General features: G+C 49.5%; 1 protein-coding gene across 1 annotated transcript in view; it reads left to right on the top strand.

The window, feature by feature from the left end:
* Positions 1 to 27,446, top strand: part of LOC140378273 (glycine receptor subunit beta-like) — a 68,813-nt gene that overhangs the window by 23,110 nt on the left and 18,257 nt on the right. The window contains exons 3-7 of the mRNA XM_072464039.1: positions 18,564 to 18,631; positions 18,698 to 18,924; positions 21,274 to 21,356; positions 22,869 to 23,006; positions 25,757 to 25,909. Of these exons, the coding sequence (XP_072320140.1) occupies positions 18,564 to 18,631; positions 18,698 to 18,924; positions 21,274 to 21,356; positions 22,869 to 23,006; positions 25,757 to 25,909 (669 nt within the window). The remainder of the gene's footprint in view (positions 1 to 18,563; positions 18,632 to 18,697; positions 18,925 to 21,273; positions 21,357 to 22,868; positions 23,007 to 25,756; positions 25,910 to 27,446) is intronic.

Below are 27,446 nucleotides of genomic sequence, written 5' to 3'. Positions count from 1 at the left end.
CTAGTGCGACTACTTCCTGTTTAACATAGTTCTGACCGAGAAAATAAAACTGAAATAATGTAATTTTGGCAAAAACATTAAAACCCTGTTTTAACATTTACACGTTAAACACTTTTAGCAGTTTGTGCACGTTATTTCTTGAGTTGGATACATTTTACATCTTCTTTCACCTTTGATGGGCACTCGAGTTAGAGCGTTGAAAACATAAAACCTTAAACAGTGGAAAATGCATAACACAAGGAAAAACATGCAGTGTATGGAGCAGATCCAGACAAACATTCATGACATTATCACATAAACATAATTTTCATCGACGGCAGTCTTCCTGTAAGAACTGTGAGGGGAGAATGTCTGTTATCACAAAAGTACCAGAGCCCTCCTGTGGTGAGGAAAGAGAAACATTGTTCAGAGAGGTTTTCCTGTTATCTTGCAGTTGAGGAATTTCACATTCCCCGACAGTATCACTGGCCCCGCCCTAAACTGGCTAAGGTCCTATCTGGAAGACAGGAAGTACTTTGTTGAAATTGGTAGCTGTGTCTCAGACCACATGACCCTGACCTGTGGAGCGCCCCAAGGGTCAGTCCTGGGACCCCTTCTGTTCACCCTCTACATGCTGCCGTTGGGTCAGTTGATACGCAGTGAAAATGTGTCCTATCACAATTATGCAGACAGATCTATGTTTCACTATCGGCAGGTGAATATGGACCAGTGGATTCACTCTGTCACTGCATCAACAGATCAGTTTGTGGAGCAAAACAACTTTCTCCAGCTGAACTCAGACAAGACTGAAATAATCGTTTTTGTTCCACAGAAACAAAGAGAAAGTGTTAGCGTCACCTCCAGAGTCTCGCTCTAAAACCTACAAACCAAGTTAGAAATCTGGGGGTAATAATGGACTCGGACTTGAACTTTAACACATCAAATCAATAACATCAGCAGCTTTTTACCATCTAAAAAACATTGCCAAAATCAAAACTATACCAGATTTAGAGAGACTTATCCATGTGTTTGTCTCCAGTAGATTAGACTGTAACGGCCGCTCACTGGCCTCTCCAAACGAGCTGTAAAACAGCTGCAGTTCATCCAGAACGCTGCTGCTCGGGTCATGACTAGAACCAGGAAGTACCATCACATTAGTCCTGTTCTCAGGTCTCTGCACTGCCCCCTGTGGCTCAGAGAAGAGACTTTAAAGCAGCTCTGCTTGTGTACAAGTCTCTCCATGGCCTAGCACCAAAGTACATCTCAGACATGTTAGTGCCATATGAACCATCTCGGACTCTGAGGACCTCAGGGACCGGCCTCCTGCTGGTGCCAGAGTCAGGACCTAACATGGACCGGCCTCCTGCTGGTGCCAGAGTCAGGACTAAACATGGACCGGCCTCCTCTACATGCAGCCAATCATACATCAGTTCAACAAAAATAACCAATGAAACGGGTAAAGAGCGTTGAAGCCACTGCTGGATTCAAACTCTCATCCCCTGGGTCCCAACCCAACGCTTTACCTGTAGCGCTAAACACTTAGTGACTTCATAATGCATTTTTAAAACATTAAAACATCCGGGGCTTTTGGACAAAGCCGGGGCTCAAGCCCCAAAGCCAGGGTCTGGCGCCGCCCATGGGGGGCACCGCAGTTTGTTGTTCAAGCGCTGGCACTGCTTATTTTGTGCCTGACCTGGGGCTGGCGGTCAAGAAGAGGTTAACAGATCGCCTTTCTGTTTTCACATCGGAACTCATAGCGATACGGTTGGCATTGGAATGGGCAGATTCTGCTTTAGAGTGTTGCGGCTTTGTGGTGGCCTCTGACAGCCTTTCTGCATTACATAGCACTAAGGAATAAAGTCTGGCGGTAATGCAACACTCGGATGTCAACCGCCATAAAACAACAACAACAACAACAACAAAGCCGGTCGGTCTCTGAAGAAGAGCTAGTCTCCGGTCTGGAGAGACGGGAGATGGCGGAGGAGAGTGGATCGGTGGTCGAAGACGTTCTGGACGGCGTGGAGGAGCAGCCTTTTCTGGCTGCACGTGCCCGGAAAAGTAAAAAGTCCCTTAGCTCGTCTGAGGGTTCTGGGAATGAGCAGCAGGATGAGGCTGAAGCTATTGATATCCGGGGTGAGAGCAGAGACTGTAAGGTGATCATAAAGCTTGCACAGGATAGTGCATCCTTTAAGGAGTGGAATTCAGTGGCATTGTCAAAGAGCCTAACTGTAGCTGTGGGAGTGATCAAGAGTGCGAGTGTCCTTAGAGATGGCTCGCTGCTGGTCGTGTGCAAGGACGCGGCTCAGCAACGGAAGGCGATTGGAACTAAACGTCTGGGTGGAAAGGACATTCTTGTGTCTGATGCTGAAAGAAACACGGTCAGAGGAGTTATCGTAGGTGTCCCTACGGCGACGTCTGTGGATGAAGTTAAGGAGAATTTGACGGGAGCTACGGTGGTGGACGCTAGGCGGTTGAAGGTGACCCGGTCTGGGGTAAGATGTGACAGCTTGTCGTAATGGTAACACTTGAAGGGAGGTGCCTGCCTAGTAAGGTGTTCATTGGGTTCATGTGCCATGACGTTAGGCCATATGTTCCACCGCCCCTGCGTTGCTTTAAGTGCCAGCACTTTGGGCATATTGCAGCGGTCTGTAGAGGGAGGCAAAGATGTGGTAAATGTGCAGGAGATCACGAGTATGGGAAGTGTGACGTGGGAGCAAAACTGAAGTGCTGTAACTGTGGGGAAGAACATAGCTCTGCCTACGGGGGATGCAGGTTTAGCAAAAGAGCTGCTGAGGTGCATAAAATAAAGGTCTCTCAAGGTATATCCTATGCAGATGCAGTCAAGAAAGTTTCAAGTAACGAGTTTAGAGTAAATACAGAGAGAGGAGCCAGCGCTGCTCCCAGCCAGGGCGAAATGAGAAAGGCCAGCGTGGCTCCCAAGAAGTGTGAAGGTTTCAAGAGTGGAGGTCCCAAGTGTGCAGGTTCCAGAATTAATGAGAATACCCTGGTTGTGGATAGAGAGGATTTTGTACTCTTTATGGTGGATGTTGTAAACTGTGCTGCTCAGACTCAAAGCAGAACTGAAAGGATCAGGATCATTTCTAAAGCTGCAGGGAGATTCCTTGGAACAAAGTAGCTTGATTGGGCAGATATAGAAAACAGGCTAAAGGCGCTAAATGGGAGTCGGAGTGATGGGGGTCTGCTTTTGGTGAGTCAGAGTGATCAGAGTGACGAGATGGGGGTGGGGGTGGTCTCCTGTCCTCGTCCAGTCTCGTAGACGCACGGCTACCAAGCAGCGACATCAGTGGAAATATTAAAGCCTATAGAATGAAGCCTAAAGAATAAAGCTGTACGGTGGAAGCACCGAACGTCAAAGGAGAGGAAGATGAAGAAGAGTCTCCCTGGAATAAAGCCGGTTGTTGTTGTTGTTGTTGTTGTTGTTGTTTTATGGCGGTTGGCATCCAATTGTTGCATTACCGCCAGACTTTATTCCTCAGACTTTTCGTAGTTGTTGTTGTTGTTGTTGTTGTTGTTTTATGGCGGTTGGCATCCAATTGTTGCATTACCGCCAGACTTTATTCCTCAGACTTTTCGTAGTTGTTGTTGTTGTTGTTGTTGTTGTTGTTTTATGGCGGTTGGCATCCGAGTGTTGCATTACCGCCAGACTTTATTCCTCAGACGTTTCGTAGTCCTCAGACTCTGTCGTAGTCCGTAAAAGTACTCCTCCCATTGCTTTGGCGTTACAAAGCCCATGAGGTCATGATGTGTTTTTGTGACTAGAATAGTTGTTGTGTCAGAGACCAACCGGCCTTATTCCAGGGAGACTCTTCTTCACCTTCCTCGCCCTCTTTGACGTTCGGTGCTTTGGAAGTACAAAGCCCATGAGATCATGGGACGTCTTTGTTGTTTTACAAAGCCCATGAGGTCATGGGACGTCTTTGTCGTTTTATCCTTTAGAAGTCCTTCTTCCATCACTTTGGTGTTTCAAGGCCCATGAAGTCCAAGCGCGTTAGAACATCCTCTTGCTCCTCATCCTCGGCTCAGTCTCCAACACCCCCCACCTCTATAAACGTTTACCCAGCCCTGTGCTACATAAGTAAGCAACCACAGCCTGACACAAACCCTGTGACTGGATCGCCAGAACGTTCCGCAGATTGAACTCCCGCCCATTATTCCGAAACCACAAGGCCAACCCGGCCCTTTCCCCATCATAAGCCTCACAGCAAATCAGCACATGCTCGACAGTCTCTGGCACCCGACAGTGACCACAGAGACCGGTCTGATGTTTGCCTATCCTACTCAGTGACCAATTGAGTCCAGTATGGCCAATCCTCATGCAGGCGAAGGCCCTTTCCTCCCACGCGTTCCTGCCCATAGACCCGCAAGGACCCACACTACCCTGTATGTGATAGAGATGCCGTCCAGTAACACAGTGGCTCCAAAATTCCTGCCAAAGGCCGACCACATGACTCTTGATAACGGGCTTGATTTCAGACTTGCCCAACTCAACCGCCACATCAATTGATGGCCGCCGAAGGGAACGTTTAGCCAGTGCATCAGCCATTTCGTTACCATCCACCCCCACATGCGCAGGGACCCAAATGAAGGAAACCCTCACATCCTTCCTGGACAGGGAGAGCATCAGACAGAAGATGCCATTCAACACATCCTGTCTGCAATCCGATTTCCCAGATTTAATGCTTTGCAATGCAGAAAGGCTGTCAGAGGCCACCACAATGCCGCAACACTGCAAAGCAGATTCCGCCCATTCCAACGCCAACCGTATCACTATAAGTTCCGACGTGAAAACAGAAAGGCGATCTGTCAACCTCTTCTTGACCGCTAGCCCCAGGTCAGGCACAAAATAAGCGGCGCCAGTATGCCCACTCTCAGGATCCCTAGACCCGTCGGTATAAATAAACACATCACCTGAGTGCTTATCGATGAGCGCTTGAACGGCAAACTGCGGTGCCCTCCCAGCGACTCCTCTAAGCTTGCCATGCAAGCTAACATCAACAGGAGCCGGGACAAACTTCCACGGAGCTATAGCAGACAAAGCCACCGACGGGCTCACACGCAGATCACCAACCCCCGCAAGCCGCGCCTTCGCATTTCCTACCTGGCTGAAAATCATACCGCCAGCCTCACTCTGCCCCCCATCAACCCTGAGAAAGTCCCTCACCGGGTGAGAGCTCGTATGACCTTGCACATTCACCCAGTAAGCCAACAGAAGTTCTAGCCTCCGGAGCCGTAACGGCAATTCCCCCAACTCAACCTGCAGCGCCGAGAGAGGGGAGGTCCTAAAAGCCCTACAGCAGATGCGCAAGGCCTGGGCTTGCTCCACATCAAGCTTCTTTAAGTTAGTCTCAGCCGCAGACATGTAGGCTATACAGCCATAATCAATAGCCGCCCTCATGACGGCCCGATAAATACCCAGGAGCGACCTTCTGCTGGCCCCCCAGTCCTGGCCGGATAGACAACGAAGCAAGTTATTCACCCTTTTGCATTTACCACTGACCTCATCAATGTGCCGACGCCAACTAAGCCTCTCGTCAAAGGTGACCCCCAAGAACCTCACCTCCCTGACCTGTTCGAGCACCTGCCCATGCAGTCGAAGGGAGACGTCCCTATGCCCATTGAAGAAACAGATCACTTGAGACTTCCGTACGGACAGTTTAAACCCCCACTTCAGGGTCCACTGCTCCACCTGCTGTATTGCCCTTTGCAGTTTCGCCTAGTAAAACCGGAGATTCCTCCCTCTCACCCATAGAGCGCCATCGTCAGCATAAAGGCTCCTCCCAACAGACCCATCCACGTCGTCAAAGATGTCCTTAATCATAACATTGAACAAGATAGGGCTACACACACTCCCCTGCGGGATCCCATTCTCCACCCCATAGACCCCAGAGTAAGCAGCGCCCACTCTGGTTTGGATACGCCGGCCAGACAGAAAGCTCCGGACCCAGTTAAACAGTTTACCCTTCACACCACACTTCCGCAGCTTAATGAGGAGCCCATCCTTCCAAACCATATCGTACGCCTTCTCCACATCAAAGAGCGCCGCAATAACCTTTTCTTTCTGAGCCCTGGCCAGCTGGATATCAGATTCCAAACACAACACGGAATCCATGGTGTTCCTGCCCCTACGGAAACCACTCTGGTGCGCGGGAAGCAAACCCTGACTCTCCAAGAAGTAATCCAACCGCTCGGTAACCATGCGCTCCATCGTTTTCCCGAGCTGCGACGTCAAGGCAATCGGCCTATAACTTGAAGGGTCAGACGCTGGCCTACCCGGCTTCAGAACCGGCACCACCGTAGACTGTTTCCACGCAGATGGAACACAACCTGAATCCCAAACACGGTTGAAAAGACCCAGGACTAGCCCAAGCGTGTCATCAGTCAAATGAGAGAGCATGTCATAGCACACCTCATCTTTACCCGGGGCTGTCTGTTTCGCCTTAGAAAGTGCTCTCCTTAGCTCAAACAAACTAAACGGAAGGTCAAGGTCATCTTGAGTCGAAGGCTGGTGCCCAATCAGCTCAGAATTCTGGGCCAAAGTACTCTCCCTGTAGTGCCTTTCCGCAGGTGAGAGATTGTCAGAGCTGTGCACCGACACAAAGGTGCTGGCCAACAGTTCAGCTTTGTCAACGTCGCTGACTGCTTCAACACCATTCAGTATTAGGACCGGGGTCCCATGAGGGCGCTCAACCCCATGCATCCGCTTAATCATCCCCCAAACATCCCCGAGACGCGTTTCTCTCCCAATTTTGGAACAATACCGCCTCCAATAGGCACTCTTGGCCGTTCTCACAGTTTTCCGCACAACAGCGCGGGCCCTCTTGTAGTCAATGAGGGCACCCTCAGTGTGGGCAACCCTTAGCCGGCGAAACGCCGCATTTCTCGCCCTAACAGCATGACCACATGCTTCAGTCCACCACGGCACCCGCTTCCTATGTCCACTACCACCACTCTTAGGAATCGTGCCTACCGCTGACTGCGTGATGAGCGAGACAATTGCACTATTCAGATCATCCACCTGAGTCAATCCTCCTTCCTGCAGAACCCTAGAACCATCATTAGCTTTCCTCAGGAAAGCCCCCCAGTTCGCCCTTGCCAACTGCCACCTCTGGATCCTCGTCCCCCTGACCACACAGCTCCCAAAGCCAATCACGGTGCGGACTAGATAGTGATCGCTACCAAAAGAAAGATTACCAAGAACCTCCCAACTACAAACACCAGCATCGGGAGCCCCCCCACTCCCACTGCCAGAATGGGGCAGGGCGCCCTCCCGCAGCGCATCCTCTATCTCCGTCCACTCGGGGCCCCCAGCTCCAAAGTACTTCCCTGCAGCCTTAGCGATGATCTTAGTCTTTTCGGATCTCTTCTTGGTTTGCCCAGTACAGTTAATCACTTCCACTATAAAGAGGAAGAAATCTTTCCTCTTCACAACCAGTACATCCTCCGCACCCACAGGGCCTCTGCCCGTGGAAGCCACACTCACAGGCATCCCAGTGGGGACCTCCCCCTGGCCGCGGGCAACGCTGCCCCCTCCCCTGTCGCCTAGGACACCAGCAGCACTGGCAGCCCCCACTGCATCCACCGTCACCTGACTACCAGACACCTTCTTGACCGCATCCGCGTAGGATATGCCTTGAGAGGCTCTAACTTTTTGCACCTCAGCAGCCCTCTTGCTGAACACGCATCCCCCGTAGGCAGAGCTATGCTCTCCCCCACAGTTACAGCACTTGAGTTTTGCTCCGTCGTCACACTTCCCATACTCGTGATCTCCTGCACATTTACCACATCTTTGCCTCCCTCTACAGACCGCTGCAATATGCCCAAAGCGCTGGCACTTAAAGCAACGCAGGGGCGGTGGAACATATGGCCTAACGTCATAGCACATGAACCCAATGAACACCTTACTAGGCAGGCACCTCCCTTCAAGCGTTACCATTACCGACAAGCTGTCACATCTTACCCCATACCGGGTCACCTTCAACCGCCTAGCGTCCACCACCGTAGCTCCAGTCAAATTCTCCTTAACTTCATCCACAGACGTCGCCGTAGGGACACCTACGATAACTCCTCTGACCGTGTTTCTTTCAGCATCAGACACAAGAATGTCCTTTCCACCGAGACGTTTAGTTCCAATCGCCTTCCGTTGCTGAGCCGCGTCCTTGCACACGACCAGCAGCGAGCCATCTCTAAGGACACTCGCACTCTTGATCACTCCCACAGCTACAGTTAGGCTCTTTGACAATGCCACTGAATTCCACTCCTTAAAGGATGCACTATCCTGTGCAAGCTTTATGATCACCTTACAGTCTCTGCTCTCACTCCGGATATCAACAGCTTCAGCCTCATCCTGCTGCTCATTCCCAGAACCCTCGGACGAGCTAAGGGACTTTTTACGTTTCCGGGCACGTGCAGCCAGAAAAGGCTGCTCCTCCACGCCGTCCAGAACGTCTTCGACCACCGATCCACTCTCCTCCGCCATCTCCCGTCTCTCCAGACCGGAGACTAGCTCTTCTTCTTCTTCTTCTTCTTCTTCTTCTTCTTCTTCTTCTTACTTTAACCTCGTTACTTGACAGAACGTCAGTTGTTGTTGTTGTTGTTGTTGTTGTTGTTGTTGTTGTTTTATGGCGGTTGGCATCCAAGTGTTATATTACCGCCAGACTTTATTCCTCAGACTTTGTCGTAGTTGTTGTTGTTGTTGTTGTTTTATGGCGGTTGGCATCCGAGTGTTGCATTACCGCCAGACTTTATTCCTCAGACGTTTCGTAGTCCTCAGACTCTGTCGTAGTCCGTCCGTAAAAGTACTCCTTCAATTGCTTTGGTGTTACAAAGCCCATGAGGTCATGATATGTCTTTGTGACTAGTTGTTGTTGTTGTTGTTGTTGTTGTTGTTTTATGGCGGTTGGCATCCAAGTGTTGCATTACCGCCAGACTTTATTCCTCAGACTTTGTCGTAGTCCTCAGACTCTGTCGTAGTCCGTAAAAGTACTCCTTCCATTGCTTTGGTGTTACAAAGCCCATGAGGTCATGATATGTCTTTGTGACTAGAATAGTTGTTGTTGTTTCAGAGACCAACCGGCTTTATTCCAGGGAGACTCTTCTTCATCTTCCTCTCCTTCTTTGACGTTCGGTGCTTCCACCGTACAGCTTTATTCTTTAGGCTTCATTCTATAGGCTTTAATATGTCCACTGATGTCGCTGCTTGGTAGCCGTGCGTCTACGAGACTGGGCGAGGACAGGAGACCACCCCCACCCCCATCCCGCCACTCCGACCACTCCGACTCCCCACAAGCAGACCCCCACCACTCCGACTCCCATCCAGCGCCCCCAGCCCGCCCTCCACATCTGCCCAATCAAGCTCCCCTGTTCCAAGGAATCCCCCCGCAGCTCCAGCAATGATCCCGATCCTTCCAGTTCCGCCCCGAGTCCGAGCAGCACAGCCCACAACATCCACCACAAAGAGTACAAAATCCTCTCTATCCACAACCAGGGTATTCTCATTAATTCTGGAACCTGCACACTTGGGACCTCCACTCTTGAAACCTTCACACTTCTTGGGAGCCACGCTGGCCCCTCTCATTTCGCCCTGGCTGGGAGCAGCGCTGGCTCCCCTCTCTGTATTTACTCTAAACTCGTTACTTGAAACTTTCTTGACTGCATCTGCATAGGATATACCTTGAGAGACCTTTATTTTCTGCACCTCAGCAGCTCTTTTGCTAAACCTGCATCCCCCGAAGGCAGAGCTATGTTCTTCCCCACAGTTACAGCACTTCAGTTTTGCACCCACGTCACACTTCCCATACTCGTGGTCTCCTGCACATTTACCACATCTTTGCTTCCCTCTACAGACCGCTGCAATATGCCCAAAGCGCTGGCACTTAAAGCAACGCAGGGGCGGCGGAACATATGGCCTGACGCTATAGCACATGTACCCAATGAACACCTTACTAGGCAGGCACCTCCCTTAAAAGTGTTACCATTACCGACAAGCTGTCACATCTTACCCCAAACCGGGTCACCTTCAAACGCCTAGCGTCCACCACCGTAACTCCAGTCAAATTCTCCTTAACTTCATCCACAGACGTCGCCGTAGGGACACCTACGATAACTCCTCTGACCGTGTTTCTTTCAGCATCAGACACAAGAATGTCCTTTCCACCCAGACGTTTAGTTCCAATCGCCTTCCGTTGCTGAGCCGCGTCCTTGCACACGACCAGCAGCGAGCCATCTCTAAGGACACTCGCACTCTTGATCACTCCCACAGCTACAGTTAGGCTCTTTGACAATGCCACTGAATTCCACTCCTTAAAGGATGCACTATCCTGTGCAAGCTTTATGATCACCTTACAGTCTCTGCTCTCACCCCGGATATCAATAGCTTCAGCCTCATCCTGCTGCTCATTCCCAGAACCCTCGGACGAGCTAAGGGACTTTTTACGTTTCCGGGCACGTGCAGGCAGAAAAGGCTGCTCCTCCACGCCGTCCAGAACGTCTTCCATCCCCGATCCACTCTCCTCCGCCATCTCCCGTCTCTCCAGACCGGGTGTTGAGCAAGGTCGTGTTGTTTCAGAGACCAACCGGCTTTATTCCAGGGAGACTCTTCTTCATCTTCCTCTCCTTCTTTGACGTTCGGTGCTTCCACCGTAGTCTGAGGAATACAGTCTGGCGGTAATGCAACACTTGGATGCCAACCGCCATAAAACAACAACAACAACAACACAACAACTATTCTAGTCACAAAAACACATCATGACCTCATGGGCTTTGTAACGCCAAAGCAATGGGAGGAGTACTTTTACGGACTACGACAGAGTCTGAGGACTACGAAACGTCTGAGGAATAAAGTCTGGCGGTAATGCAACACTCGGATGCCAACCGCCATAAAACAACAACAACAACAACAACAACAACAACCGTACAGCTTTATTCTTTAGGCTTCATTCTATAGGCTTTAATATTTCCACTGATGTCGCTGCTTGGTAGCCGTGCGTCTACGAGACTGGACGAGGACAGGAGACCACCCCCATCTCGCCACTCCGATCACCCCGACCCCCCACAAGCAGACCCCCATCACTCCGACTCCCATCCAGCGCCCCTAGCCTGTTTTCCACATCCGCCCAATCAAGCTCCCTCGCTCCAAGGAATCTCCCCGCAGCCCCAGCTGTTGTTGTTGTAATTGGTCTCTGAAACAACAACAACTATTCTAGTCACAAAGACATATCATGACCTCATGGGCTTTGTAGGGAGTGGAGTCTGGCGGTGATGCAGCACTTGGATGCCAACCGCCATGGAACAACAACAACAACAACAACAACAACAACTGTTCTAGTCACGGGGACATGTCATGACCTCGTGGGCTTTGTAACACCAAAGCAATGGAGGGAGTTCTTTTACGGACTACGACAGTCTGGGGACTGCGAAGGGCCTGAGGAATGAAGTCTGGCGGTGGTGCAACAGTTGGATGCCAGCCGCCATGGAACAACGACAACAACAACAACAACAACAACTATTCTAGTCACAAAGACATATCATGACCTCATGGGCTTTGTAACACCAAAGCAATGGAAGGAGTACTTTTACGGACTACGACAGAGTCTGAGGACTACGAAAAGTCTGAGTAATAAAGTCTGGCGGTAATGCAACAATTGGATGCCAACCGCCATAAAACAACAACAACAACAACATTAAATCTGGGAAATCGGATTGCAGACAGGATGTGTTGAACGGCATCTTCTTTCTGATACTCTCCCTGTCCAGGAAGGATGTGAGGGTTTCCTTCATTTGGGTTCCTGCGCATGTGGGGGTGGATGGTAACGAAATGGCTGATTCACTGGCTTAATGTTCCCTTAGGCGGCCATCAATTGATGTGGCGGTTGAGTTAAGCAAATCTGAAATCAAGCCTATTATCAAGAGTCACGTGGTCGGCCTTTGGCAGGAATTTTGGAGCCACTGTGATACTGGACGGCATCTCTATCACATACAGGATAGTGTGGGTCCTTGCGTGTTCATGGGCAGGAACGCGAGGGAGGAAAGGGCCTTTGCCCGCATGAGGATTGCCCATACTGGACTCAATTGGTCACTGAGTAGGATAGGCAAACATCCGACCGGCCTATGTGGTCACTGTCGGGTGCCAGAGACTGTCAAGCATTTGCTGATTCGCTGTGAGGCTTATGAAAGAGAGAGGACCGTGTTGGCCTTTTGGTTTCGGAATAATGGGCGGGAGTTCACTCAGCGGAACGTTCTTGCGATCCAGTCAAAGGGTTTGTGTCAGGCTGTGGTTGCTTACTTATATAGCACAGGGTTGGGTAAACGTTTAAAGAGTTCGGGTGGGTTGTTGTTGTTGTTTTATGGCGGTTGGCATCCGAGTGTTGCATTACCGCCAGACTTTATTCCTTAGACTTTGTCGTAGTCCTAAAAGTTCTTCTTCCAGTGCTTTGACTTCCGGTGTTGTTGTTGTTGTTGTTGTTCTATGGCGGTCTGCATCCAAGTGCCGCTGCACCACCAGACTCCATTCCTTCGACTTCATCTTTCAGAGTGTCCTTCTTTGATGTTCGGTGCTGCCGCCGCACAGTTATACTCTTCAGGCTTCATTCTTTAGGCTTAGCTCCACTGATGTCGTTGCCTGGCAGCCGTGCATCTATTAGACTGGGCGAGGACAAGAGACCACCCCCACCTCCATTTCTTCACTCTGATCACTCTGATTCCCCAAAAGTAGACCTCCATCACTCCGACTCCCATTTAGCGCCTTTAGCCTGTTTTCTATATCTGCCCAATCAAGCTCTTTTGTTCCAAGGAATCTCCCTGCAGCTTTAGCAATGATCCTGATCCTTTCAGTTCTGCTTTGAGTCTGAGCAGCACAGTTTATAACATCCACCATAAAGAGTACAAAATCCTCTCTGTCCACAACCAGGGTATTCTCATTAATTCTGGAACCTGCACACTTGGGACCTCCACACTTGAAACCTACACACTTCTTGGGAGGCACGCTGGCTTCCCTCACCTCGCTCTGGCTGGGATTAGCCCTGGCTTCTCCATAAAATACCAAAAAAGAAGAGACTACTACTATTGTAGTAATTAGTTGGTATCCCAATGTTGTTGTCAACATTGGGATACCAACTAATGCCAAAGGTGAGAAAGAAGAAGAAGAATTGTATAAATGCAGGTCCATTAACGCGCGCTGGGATGTTTGGGGTATACGCTCCAGAGTCCCTGGCCAGCCTGGTGAAGACGAAGAAAAAGAAGAATCGGGTCTGCGCTGTGGGCGGTCTGGAGAGACAGGAGATGGCGGAGGAGAGTGGATCGATGGTCGAAGGCGTTCTGGACGGCGTGGAGGAGCAGCCTTTTCTGGCTGCTGGTGCCCGGAAACGTAAAAAGTCCCTTAGCTCGTCCGAGGGTTCTGGGAATGAGCGGCAGGATGAGGCTGAAGCTATTGATATCGGGGGTGAGAGTAGAGACTGTAAGGTGATCATAAAGCTTGCACAGGATAGTGCATCCTTTAAGGAGTGGAATTCAGTGGCATTGTCAAAGAGCCTAACTGTAGCTGTGGGAGTGATCAAGAGTGCGAGTGTCCTTAGAGATGGCTCGCTGCTGGTCGTGTGCAAGGACGCGGCTCAGCAAAGGGAGGCAATTGGAACTAAACGTCTGGGTGGAAAGGAAATCCTTCTGTCTGATGCTGAAAGAAACACGGTCAGAGGAGTTATCGTAGGTGTCACTACGGCGACGTCTGTGGATGAAGTTAAGGAGAATTTGACTGGAGCTAAGGTGGTGGACGCTACGCGGTTGAAGGTGACCCGGTTTGGGGTGAGATGTGGCAGCCTGTCGGTGGTGGTGGCACTTGAAGGGGGGGTGCCTGCCTAGTGGGGTGTTCGTTGGGTTCGTGTGCCATGGCGTTGGGCCATGTGTTCCACCGCCCCTGTGTTGCTTTGGGTGCCAGCGCTTTGGGCATGTTGCGGCGGTCTGTGGAGGGAGGCAGGGGTGTGGTGGATGTGCGGGAGATCATGAGTGTGGGAGGTGTGACGTGAGAGTAGGGCTGGGGTGCTGTGGCTGTGGGGAAGAGCATGGCTCTGCCTGCGGGGGATGCAGGTTTGGCGGGGAAGCTGCTGAGGTGCAGAAAATTGGGGTTTCTCAGGGTGTTTCCTGTGCGGATGCAGTCAGGAAAGTTTCAAGTGGCGAGTTTGGGGTGAGTACAGAGAGGGGAGCCAGCGCTGCTCCCAGCCAGAGCGAGGTGGGGGAGCCCGGCGTGGCTCCCGGGAGGTGTGGGGGTTTCAGGTGTGGAGGTCCCAAGTGTGCAGGTTCCGGAATTGGTGGGAGTGCCCTGGTTGTGGATAGAGAGGATTTCGTGCTCTTTGTGGTGGATGTTGTGGACTGTGCTGCTCAGACTTGGGGCGGAGCTGGGGGGATCGGGATCGTTGCTGGGGCTGCGGGGAGATTCCTTGGAACAAAGGCGCTTGATTGGGCAGATATAGAGTGCGGGTTGGGGGCGCTGGGTGGGGGGTCGGAGTGATGGGGGTCTACTTTTGGGGAGTCAGAGTGATCAGAGTGACGAGGTGGGGGTGGGGGTGGTCCCCTGTCCTCGCCCAGTCTCGTAGATGCACGGCTACCAAGCAACGACATCAGTGGAAACATCAAAGCCTAAAGAATGAAGCCTAAAGAATAAAGCTGTACGGTGGAAGCACCGAACGTCACCGAAGGAGAGGAAGATGAAGAAGAGTCTCCCTGGAATAAAGCCGGTCGGACTCTGAAACAACAAAAACTGACCTCATGGGCTTTGTACTTCCAAAGCACCGAACGTCAAAGAGGGAGAGGAAGATGAAGAAGAGTCTCCCTGGAATAAAGCCGGTCACAAAGACATATCATGACCTCATGGGCTTTGTAACACCAAAGCAATGGAAGGAGTACTTTTACGGACTACGACAGTCTGAGGACTACGAAAAGTCTGAGGAATAAAGTCTGGCGGTAATGCAACAATTGGATGCCAACCGCCATAAAACAACAACAACAACAACAACAACAACAACAACAAAAACTATTCTACGACAAGGTCTGAGGGGAAGAAAGACTTCTAAAGGATTCAACAACAAAGACATCTCATGACCTTGTGGGCTTTGTAACACCAAAGCGATGGAAGGAGTACTTTTAAGGACTACGACAGAGTCTGAGGAATAAAGTCTGGCGGTAATGCAACACTTGGATGTCAACCGCCATAAAAACAACATTTCTTGTTCTGCTGCTGGAGAAGACACAGCTCTTTTGCCTCCATACTTTTGCACATGAAATTTGCACTTTATTTTTTGAATAAAAATTGAAAATGTGGACCACATCAATGTCTTGTCACAGCACTATTCCCATGATAAAAGAAGAGAGCGAGAGAGCTACATGTACATGGGCAACTTCCTGACGAGGTGTTTGTTATTACATTGTTTTGTGATGTTTTTCATTTATTATGATGATTGTGCAAGTGTTTGAAGTGTGATTATTGCTTTTGTTATTCGATAACTTGGGATTCCCGTGTGCTGCTGTGATGGCTCAGTCTGTTTACATTCATCGTCTCCGCGCTGAGACTACGTCAAGGGGTGGGCGGGGGACACACGCTCTCACTGAGACTACGTCACGGGGTGGGCGGGGGACACACGCTCTCACTGAGACTACGTCACGGGTTGGGCGGGGGACACACGCTCTCACTGAGACTACGTCACGGGGTGGACGAGGGACACACGCTCTCACTGAGACTACGTCACGGGGTGGGCGGGGGACACATGCTCTCACTGAGACGGCGTTACGGGGTGGGCGGGGGACACACGCTCTCACTGAGACTACGTCACGGGGTGGACGAGGGACACACGCTCTCACTGAGACTACGTCACGGGGTGGGCGGGGGACACACGCTCTCACTGAGACTACGTCACGGGGTGGACGAGGGACACACGCTCTCACTGAGACTACGTCACGGGGTGGGCAGGGGACACACGCTCTCACTGAGACTACGTCACGGGGTGGACGAGGGACACACGCTCTCACTGAGACTACGTCACGGGGTGGACGAGGGACACACGCTCTCACTGAGACTACATCACGGGTTGGGCGGGGGACACACGCTCTCACTGAGACTACGTCACGGGGTGGACGAGGGACACACGCTCTCACTGAGACTATGTCACGGGGTGGGCGGGGGACACACGCTCTCACTGAGACTACGTCACGGGGTGGGCGAGGGACACACGCTCTCACTGAGACTACGTCACGGGGTGGACGAGGGACACACGCTCTCACTGAGACTACGTCACGGGGTGGGCGGGGGACACACGCTCTCACTGAGACTACGTCACGGGGTGGGCGGGGGACACACGCTCTCACTGAGACTACGTCACGGGGTGGGCGAGGGACACACACGCTCTCACTGAGACTACGTCACGGGGTGGGCGGGGGACACACGCTCTCACTGAGACTACGTCACGGGGTGGGCGGGGGACACACGCTCTCACTGAGACTATGTCACGGGGTGGGCGGGGGACATACGCTCTCACTGAGACTACGTCACGGGGTGGACGAGGGACACACGCTCTCCCTGAGACTACGTCACGGGGTGGGCGGGGGACACACGCTCTCCCTGAGACTACGTCACGGGGTGGGCGGGGGACACACGCTCTCACTGAGACTACGTCACGGGGTGGACGAGGGGCACGCGCTCTCACTGAGACTACGTCACGGGGTGGGCGGGGGACACACGCTCTCACTGAGACTACGTCACGGGTTAGGCGGGGGACACGCGCTCTCACTGAGACTACGTCACTGGGTGGGCGGGGGACACACGCTCTCCCTGAGACTACGTCACGGGGTGGGCGGGGGACACACGCTCTCCCTGAGACTACGTCACGGGGTGGGCGGGGGACACACGCTCTCACTGAGACTACGTCACGGGGTGGACGAGGGACACACGCTCTCACTGAGACTACATCACGGGGTGGACGAGGGACACACGCTCTCACTGAGACTATTTCACGGGGTGGGCGGGGGACACATGCTCTCACTGAGACTACGTCACGGGGTGGGCGAGGGACACACGCTCTCACTGAGACTACGTCACGGGGTGGACGAGGGACACACGCTCTCACTGAGACTACGTCACGGGGTGGGCGGGGGACACACGCTCTCACTGAGACTACGTCACGGGGTGGGCGGGGGACACACCCTCTCACTGAGACTACGTCACGGGGTGGGCGAGGGACACACACGCTCTCACTGAGACTACGTCACGGGGTGGGCGGGGGACACACGCTCTCACTGAGACTACGTCACGGGTTAGGCGGGGGACACGCGCTCTCACTGAGACTACGTCACTGGGTGGGCGGGGGACACACGCTCTCCCTGAGACTACGTCACGGGGTGGGCGGGGGACACACGCTCTCCCTGAGACTACGTCACGGGGTGGGCGGGGGACACACGCTCTCACTGAGACTACGTCACGGGGTGGACGAGGGACACACGCTCTCACTGAGACTACATCACGGGGTGGACGAGGGACACACGCTCTCACTGAGACTACGTCACGGGGTGGGCGGGGGACACATGCTCTCACTGAGACTACGTCACGGGGTGGGCGAGGGACACACGCTCTCACTGAGACTACGTCACGGGGTGGACGAGGGACACACGCTCTCACTGAGACTACGTCACGGGGTGGGCGGGGGACACACGCTCTCACTGAGACTACGTCACGGGGTGGGCGGGGGACACACGCTCTCACTGAGACTACGTCACGGGGTGGGCGAGGGACACACACGCTCTCACTGAGACTACGTCACGGGGTGGGCGGGGGACACACGCTCTCACTGAGACTACGTCACGGGGTGGGCGGGGGTACACGCTCTCACTGAGACTATGTCACGGGGTGGGCGGGGGACACACGCTCTCACTGAGACTACGTCACGGGGTGGACGAGGGACACACGCTCTCCCTGAGACTACGTCACGGGGTGGGTGGGGGACACACGCTCTCCCTGAGACTACGTCACGGGGTGGGCGGGGGACACACGCTCTCACTGAGACTACGTCACGGGGTGGACGAGGGGCACGCGCTCTCACTGAGACTACGTCACGGGGTGGGCGGGGGACACACGCTCTCACTGAGACTACGTCACGGGGTGGGCGGGGGACAACGTTGGATTGGATACAGGTAAATATATGTATATACATATATTATGTTAAATACTAGGCTGTGGCTGCAGAGCCGCGGCGCGGTCAAATGGCCCAGCAGTTTCAGGAACCGCGGCACTGCCATATAGCCTCATGGCTAACCCTAACCCTTACCCTAACCCTGACCCTAACCTTAACCCTAACCTTAACCCGGCGCGGTCTAAAACAGCGCGGTCAAATAGCGCAGCAGTTTCAGGAGCCGGGCACAAAATAACATGGCAGTTTCGCCTGCGCGCTGCGGCTCTGTAGACACTCCCTTCATTAAACCTCTTGGAATCATGAAAACTACTGGAACTCTAGTTTACAGCACTGGGAAGTGTATTGAAACATCCAATTATATGTATACATGACTAAGATAACTTTGTCATATACTTTCAGGAATCCCTGTGGAATCCAAAGTCAATATCTTCATCAACAGCTTTGGCTCCATCCAGGAGACTACCATGGTGAGTATCAGAAGAAGCTGTAAGCCTGCGGCCCGACCCAGCACTAATGTCCCTGCTTCTGCCCAGGACTACCGCGTGAATATCTTCCTCCGTCAGCGCTGGAACGATCCACGCCTCCGCTTTCCCGCGGACTTCAAGAGTGACGCACTGACTGTGGACCCCAAGATGTTTCAGTGTCTGTGGAAACCAGACTTGTTCTTTGCCAACGAGAAGAATGCAAACTTCCACGATGTCACCCAGGACAACATCCTACTCTTCATCTTCAGGAACGGAGATGTGCTCGTCAGTATGAGGTAGGCTCGTGTGAACGAGTAGGTCTATAGGAAAGGTGGGTAAAGTTTTGAGACCAATGAGCCTTCTGTGCACGCTGCCTGTGCAGCTTTGTTGTCACTGCAAAATCTGCGATCACCGAAGTGTCTGTTTTTTTGTAAAAGACACAAATGGATCTGTGCGCACCAGTCTTGCTCACACCCACTACTCTTTGTCCCTACACTGGTGTGTGCTCTCTTCACCTCCCTACCAGCTCATCTCATCCTCTGTTAGTGAAATGGTGTAGCCACAGGTGTGCCAGGGTGTTCCAGTGCCAACCAAACCAGGAGCTGACAAACCAAAAGTATTAGTTGCCTTTTTTTTATGGCCACAATTTGACTATTTACAAGGCACCAGCATGAGACCTTACATAAAAGCCAACAACTACCTACGCTTCAGGAAACTGGAAATGGACTTTGTAGTCCTGAAAGCTGACTTGGGTAAAGTGGAGAGACATGTGACGAGTCACGGACGGTAGAGTCCCTGAGAAGGACAACATCTAAGGCTACCTTGAAACCGTAGTTCCGTATCTTTTATCTGCGACTCCAGTTGTGATTCTTTGCCACTTTGGAGAGGGCGCACCGACTTTGCAAAATAATGTGGGACACCGACCCCGCACACGGCCTGATAATGCAGAGACTGCTGCAACGTGTTATTTTTTTCTTTTCCAGTCAATCAAAGGTAAAAACACCTGCTCAGAATAGCAGCGGAAGCAGAAATGGTATATAGTGATTTTGTCAAATTAACTGATCGATGAAGTGAAACTATTTAATCCATTCAGCACATTTAACGCATTTAGGTGTTTGCCCTTCACGTGGGAGACCAGGATTTAAACCTCACTTATTGTTGCATGCAGTGGTGGCTAATAATGCAAAATATAGGGGGGGCTATTTGACATGACCATGTTTCTTTTTTTTTAAATGTCCAAAAGTGAATATTTCACACTTTATAAATTATCAGATTGTAAAGAGCATAACAAGCATTTTTAATTTTCAAAATTATTCATTTAGAAAATTTTGATCCACTCTCAGAATATCTTTGTTTGCTAAAGAGCATTTTCCTAACTATTTCCTGTGAAGTCAGATCATTAATTTCTCCTCCCATATTTTTAATTTCTGGTTGCATTTTAAGACACCCGTTCTTGGCATGGTTTTCCTCCAACAATTTAAAATTTTCTTGCATATCCTTTAGCTGTAATTTCTCCTCTCAAGACTGCTTTCGAAGCATCACAAAGGATGAGCGGAAAAAAATCCCAGTATAGTTTTCCTCAAGATAAGTCTCAATATTTTTGGACATTTTTTCCACAAAGGGGTCACTAAGCAGTCTGGGATTGAACCTCCACAGTGTTTTGTTTTTTGTCATCTTTCCTCTAAGGCTACAGACATGTAGATAGGAGCATGATCAATTAGGTATATTGTGCCTATATCTGCTTCAGTGATTTATCTGAAACACCCTGCTCAACTTCATCCATGCATGCTCCGGTTACTGCTGTTGCTTTCAGCTCAGCGGCTACTGCAGCAGATAAGGCCGGGCCCATGGCAGCGGTCACCTCAGCTCTAAAAGACTCAATATCACACTGCAATTTGCATCTTATTTTGGTCAACTAGAGCAATAACACATGACTAGTTATATTCTCTCCCCCTTTCAATGCAAAGATGTTAAGAGAATCCTTATATGTGTTGGCGGTAGCCCGTTTCTATGGTGGGGAGGGACTTCTGGCGCATCGTTAGCTTGTGATGCGGGCTGTTTTCCAATGGGATCGTTGACAGTCAGCTTTGTTTGTTTTTGTCCCGTAGTGTTACCAGGCCTTCCTTGTTTATGCATCCCTTGTTCTTCTTTTCTGGGATTATGGGGGTCAAATGATGATTTAAAAGCCAGGTGAGTCAGCTCAAAGCACTGTAAGTCCTTGCCAAAAACCTTTAGTTTTTTTAGCCTTGCCATACAAATCTTGAGATTATTTTATTCCACCCTTCAAACAGCTGGTTGGGGATGGAAGTGGAAATAATCTGGAATAGATACAGAAATCTGGGCAAAACAAAAAAAATATTTTTGTGCTTTAACTTAGTATCGGATCAGAGTATATTTACGAGGAAAATAGAACTTATACGAGCCGCACCTGACAACAAACCGCAGGTGCCCACGCTGTAACATGAGATATTTACACATAAATAAATGTGGTAATGATAGCTAGTGATTGGTAGTGAGTGGTAGTGATGCGTCTTTTGAACCGTGGGTCTCGCGACGCACCAGTGGTCCGCTGCGCTGCAATGCTAATTAGAGTAATATGTTTAGATGATACCCGGCTCCTGTACACTGGTCTGATGTGTGTTCAGGCTCTCCGTGACTCTGTCCTGTCCCCTGGAATTGAGCCTGTTCCCTATGGACACACAGTTCTGCAAGATGCAACTGGAGAGCTGTAAGTAACACTCACTCACAATTCACATGTGCAGCCATACAGGTCTGACCCTAACTGTGCATTGAGGAGGGGGGAGAGGAGAGGGAGGAGAGACAGGGCGAGAGAAACGGACTGATAGAAACATGAGCTGCATCCAAATGTCCACACTCTTCCTACATAGGGCACCTTTTAGGGATCATACCATCTTTAGTGCTGTCTGAATATCCAGCAGGTAAAAATTTAGTGCCCTCAAAATTTCCCACCATGCACCTTCAAAAGTAGTAGTAGTTGTCACTTGACAATACGAAATATACACCAATATAGACCACAATGCAGTGCGACAGTTTGAAAAACAAGAGTGGAAAGTGACAGATCTTTAAATGGACACAACACCTCTAAATGAATGAAAGCAGAGAGCTGTTTAAACGAAGCACTGCTGGCTTGTTATTAGAAATACAACACTGCAAAGTTACTAGCATTTGCTGCTTACCTTATCTTAAGCTGTTAAAAGATCACCATCACAGGCAAAAAGTTCAACAATCCAGTCTGTTTGATGTTTATGTTAAATAAAAAGTGTATGATTATTTTTAGCCCTTAACTATAGGTGTGTCGGACGGACTTGACTAATATTCATAAGAGGATAACTTTTGTATCAGATTTTTGCTGACTTTTTTTTTCACCTTGACGATAGAGTTACATGACCTGCGGGGAGGAGAAAGTAGTGCACTCAATAATGTATGAATGAGGGCTTATGGACTAGGGTGGACATTTGGATGCAGCCATAGACTTATAAATGAGTAGATGCTGCCTTCTATGCTACTATCACTCATTTAGTAACTCAGCTCGAGTTGCTAAGAGACGTTTTAAATGAGTGTCGATTTCTGATGTGCTTCTGTAACAGTCTAATTACACTAAACATGCCTCTTTTACATGGGACTGGTGAGCAGCAGATGAATGATCCAAATATCATGTCATAAACATGTGATATACTTTAATATGTGTAGTAGAAAAAGCTTCAGTTGTAGTCATCTGGACTCAGTTAGAAAAAAATAGACGTTCGGGCTGGACTTACCAATAGTATAAATATCGGAGTTCTCGACCTAAATTCTTTTATTGACAATGACTCTTGGATGAGTCCAGATGACTACAACTGAAGCTTTTTCTACTATTGAACACGCCTGGACATATGAGGGATTACACCGACACTTTAATATGAGGATTGGCTTCAGCATTCAGTAGGTGAAGGAACGTTGGATTTGTGTATGAGTTTGAACATCGGCAGAGAGAGAGAATGTGTATCCATGAATAATCTATGGGTAGATAGAGATGAGAGAAAGAGAGATCGCGATAGAGGAGAGTAAGTCATAAGTTTGAGCGAGACAGCAAAGAGAGACGGGGGAGAGATTGCGGAGAAGGGAAAGACAGAGGGAGAGAGAAAATAGGTCAGGGAGGCAGAGGAGAGCGATAGAGGACTTTAGAGAGTCTACAAGTGTGTATCGATCGGATACTGAGTAAAATGTCTGTGTGTTTCAGTCGGATACACTACCCGAGAGCTGGTGTTCATGTGGCAGTCCGACCCTGTGCAGATGGACGAGATCTCCCTGCCTCAGTTTGACATCCGCCAGGAGGACATCAAGTACGGCAACTGCACCAAGTTCTACCAGGGCACAGGTCGGTACTGCACCAGTAGGAGTGGTAGGAGAAACCAGAGTACCTAGGAAAAAACTACACAGACACGGGGAGAACATGCAAACTCCACACAGAAAGGCCCCGCACTATTCATAAATCGATCCCAGGACTTTCTTGCTGTGAAGCAAGAGCGCTAACTGCTGTGTGCTGTGTCGCCCTGTCTGTGTGAGCGACCTAATCCATTGAATGGGCCGGAATAGCCCGTTTGTAGATCACATTGTTTGGAAAAGAGCCAAGAAAAGTGTCCACTGTTCTCTCTTGTCCTTTTTATTCATACAGTGTAATTATATAGCTCTTTCTCACCTTCAAGGCACTCGAAGATTAAGGGCTTTGTGGATGACATGTCTTGCCTAAGGACACAACATTTCTTCTAGCACCCCCAGTGGCCCCTGGTTTTCAGAGGTCCCAGTGGTCAGCACATGTACAGCTGTGTTCACTACTGTCTCTAGTGGTCATTACATGTACAGCTGTGTTCACGTCCCTAGTGGTCATTACATGTACAGCTGTGTTCACTACTGTCTCTAGTGGTCATTACATGTACAGCTGTGTTCACGTCCCTAGTGGTCATTACATGTACAGCTGTGTTCACTACTGTCTCTAGTGGTCATTACATGTACAGCTGTGTTCACTACTGTCCCTAGTGGTCATTACATGTACAGCTGTGTTCACTACTGTCTCTAGTGGTCATTACATGTACAGCTGTGTTCACTACTGTCCCTAGTGGTCATTACATGTACAGCTGTGTTCACTACTGTCCCTAGTGGTCATTACATGTACAGCTGTGTTCACTACTGTCTCTAGTGGTCAGCACATGTACAGCTGTGTTCACTACTGTCTCTAGTGGTCATTACATGTACAGCTGTGTTCACTACTGTCCCTAGTGGTCATTACATGTACAGCTGTGTTCACTACTGTCCCTAGTGGTCATTACATGTACAGCTGTGTTCACTACTGTCTCTAGTGGTCATTACATGTACAGCTGTGTTCACGTCCCTAGTGGTCATTACATGTACAGCTGTGTTCACTACTGTCTCTAGTGGTCATTACATGTACAGCTGTGTTCACTACTGTCCCTAGTGGTCATTACATGTACAGCTGTGTTCACTACTGTCCCTAGTGGTCATTACATGTACAGCTGTGTTCACGTCCCTAGTGGTCATTACATGTACAGCTGTGTTCACTACTGTCTCTAGTGGTCAGCACATGTACAGCTGTGTTCACTACTGTCCCCAGTGGTCAGCACATGTACAGCTGTGTTCACTACTGTCCCCAGTGGTCATTACATGTACAGCTGTGTTCACTACTGTCTCTAGTGGTCATTACATGTACAGCTGTGTTCACTACTGTCTCTAGTGGTCAGCACATGTACAGCTGTGTTCACTACTGTCTCTAGTGGTCAGCACATGTACAGCTGTGTTCACTACTGTCTCTAGTGGTCATTACATGTACAGCTGTGTTCACTACTGTCCCTAGTGGTCATTACATGTACAGCTGTGTTCACTACTGTCTCTAGTGGTCATTACATGTACAGCTGTGTTCACTACTGTCCCTAGTGGTCATTACATGTACAGCTGTGTTCACTACTGTCTCTAGTGGTCATTACATGTACAGCTGTGTTCACTACTGTCCCTAGTGGTCATTACATGTACAGCTGTGTTCACTGCTGTCTCTAGTGGTCATTACATGTACAGCTGTGTTCACTACTGTCTCTAGTGGTCATTACATGTACAGCTGTGTTCACTACTGTCCCTAGTGGTCATTACATGTACAGCTGTGTTCACTACTGTCTCTAGTGGTCATTACATGTACAGCTGTGTTCACTACTGTCCCTAGTGGTCATTACATGTACAGCTGTGTTCACTACTGTCTCTAGTGGTCATTACATGTACAGCTGTGTTCACTGCTGTCTCTAGTGGTCATTACATGTACAGCTGTGTTCACTACTGTCCCTAGTGGTCATTACATGTACAGCTGTGTTCACTACTGTCTCTAGTGGTCATTACATGTACAACTGTGTAAGTGGGCCCTCACACACGTTGTAAGTGGGCCCTCACACACGTTGTAAGTGGGCCCTCACACACGTTGTAAGTGGGCCCTCACACAAGTTGTAAGTGGGCCCTCACACACGTTGTAAGTGGGCCCTCACACACGTTGTAAGTGGGCCCTCACACACGTTGTAAGTGGGCCCTCACACACGTTGTAAGTGGGCCCTCACACACGTTATAAGTGGGCCCTCACACAAGTTGTAAGTGGGCCCTCACACATGTTGTAAGTAAGTGGGCCCTCACACACGTTGTAAGTGGTCCCTCGCACACGTTGTAAGTGGTCCCTCGCACACGTTGTAAGTGGGCCCTCACACACGTTGTAAGTGGGCCCTCACACACGTTGTAAGTGGTCCCTCACACACGTTGTAAGTTGTCCCTCACACAAGTTGTAAGTGGGCCCTCACACATGTTGTAAGTAAGTGGGCCCTCACACACGTTGTAAGTGGGCCCTCACACACATTGTAAGTGGGCCCTCACACACGTTGTAAGTGGTCCCTCGCACACGTTGTAAGTGGGCCCTCACACACGTTGTAAGTGGGCCCTCACACACGTTGTAAGTGGTCCCTCGCACACGTTGTAAGTGGGCCCTCACACACGTTGTAAGTGGGCCCTCACACACGTTGTTTGTGGTATCTCACACATGTTGTGATGGTGATTCTTCACAGTTCTGGCTTTGTGTTCCTGCAGGACATTACACGTGTGTGGAGGTCATTTTCACACTGCGCCGACAGGTGGGCTTCTACATGATGGGTGTGTACGCTCCCACTCTGCTCACCGTGGTCCTATCCTGGCTCTCCTTCTGGATCAACCCGGATGCCTCAGCCGCCAGAGTGCCCCTGGGTCTGTACTGCATGTTTTCAAACTCCGGACAGTGAGGTGGCATGTACTTAAATTGATAGAGAGACCAGACAATATTCCTTATACTATGCTCATGAGTGTGAGGGTACTGGAAAGGAGAATCCGACCGATAGACAAACCTCGGATTCAGGAGGAACAGTGGGGTTTTTCGTCCTGGTTGTGGAACACCAGACCTGCTCTATACTCTCATGCTTTGTAGATCAGGTTAAGCCTTTTGACCGTGTCCCTTGTGGTGTTCTTTTGGGGATGCCCTGGGAGTATGGGATCCGGGGCACTTTGCTCAGGACTGTCCACTCCCTGTATGACTGTATGACACCTAACCCTAGCCCTAAGTCATACAGGAAGTCAGCCATATTGGATCAAACATGGCGCTCACAAAAGTGCACCTCGTCGTACTTTTGGCATCTCCTCCTACAGTTTGAAGCTAATATACGCCCTCTTAAACTTTTTGTATTATTATTTTTTTTTTAATTGAGCGTTTGTTTAGATTTCCAAGTTGAACACAATGATATGCAAATGTAGTGGCTTGCTAATGAAATGGCTCTCTCATAATTTGATTTTTGAAAATGTATATATATTTATATATTTAATATTTTTTTTTTTTTTAATTATTTAAATGTAATAATTATATTTATATAATTTATTTGTCTATAACAAATGTGTCTTCATGTGTTGCCATTCTAAACAAACTTGAACATCCATTGTGTTTTTCGTCTTTCCTCCAACTCTACAGTAATGTAGATAAGCCTATATCTGCCTGATGAGTGATTTTAGCTCTGTCTTTATTGAAGACAAAGAAATAGTCTATTCTTGAATAAATTGCACATGGATTCAAAAATGTGTATATTGGTGTGCATTCGGGTTAATATCCAGATGTCAATCAGTCCTATATTCTTTATTGTTCCTCCAGTGCCTCTCGAATTTGACAAGTCTAATGTAGCTTGAATGCAAAGATTCTAATCGCTGCCACAGATTAGGGTTCCCTCAGAGTGGTTCACAATCAGGTGCATGACATCAGCATAGAAAGTGATATCACTCCCTGGTGGAGCAGACACATTTAAGAGTGAAAACCTTTAACCAGTACATATCTGCCCTTTTTGTCTTTACATTCAAAGCTAAAAAACAATTCGGTTTGAGATTAATATTCCAACTACCCTTTATGTTGGCCTCTGTATGGTGAATAATGTGATTTTGCATAACAAAATTTGGTTAGTTTTGATATTTAATGTTATTCAAATGGGTCTCTTTTCAAAAGTATAATGTTTATTTTTTCTTTTCTCATTTTTGCTAACATTTTTGATTATTGCTTTAGTGATCCGGTGCAACATAAAAACAATGAACAGTAATAAAACAACTTGTATAAAATCAAAAAGGGCATGCATTAAAGAAAAAAAAAATCTACGATAGGATAAAAATAAAAATGGGCCACAGATGTAGTGCAGAAAGTGAACAGTCCAGTGAGTGATTAAATTATAGTTAAAGTGACAGTGTTTAGGACGTGTTCATGAGTCCAACAGCA

Source organism: Eucyclogobius newberryi, unplaced genomic scaffold, assembly GCF_026437365.1.
Source record: "Eucyclogobius newberryi isolate DKJ021-1_F unplaced genomic scaffold, fEucNew1.0.hap1 SCAF_4, whole genome shotgun sequence".
Classification (NCBI taxonomy): Eukaryota; Metazoa; Chordata; class Actinopteri; order Gobiiformes; family Gobiidae; genus Eucyclogobius; species Eucyclogobius newberryi.
The sequence above is the reverse complement of the archived record's forward strand: the minus strand, read 5'-3'. Positions and strand labels throughout refer to the sequence as shown.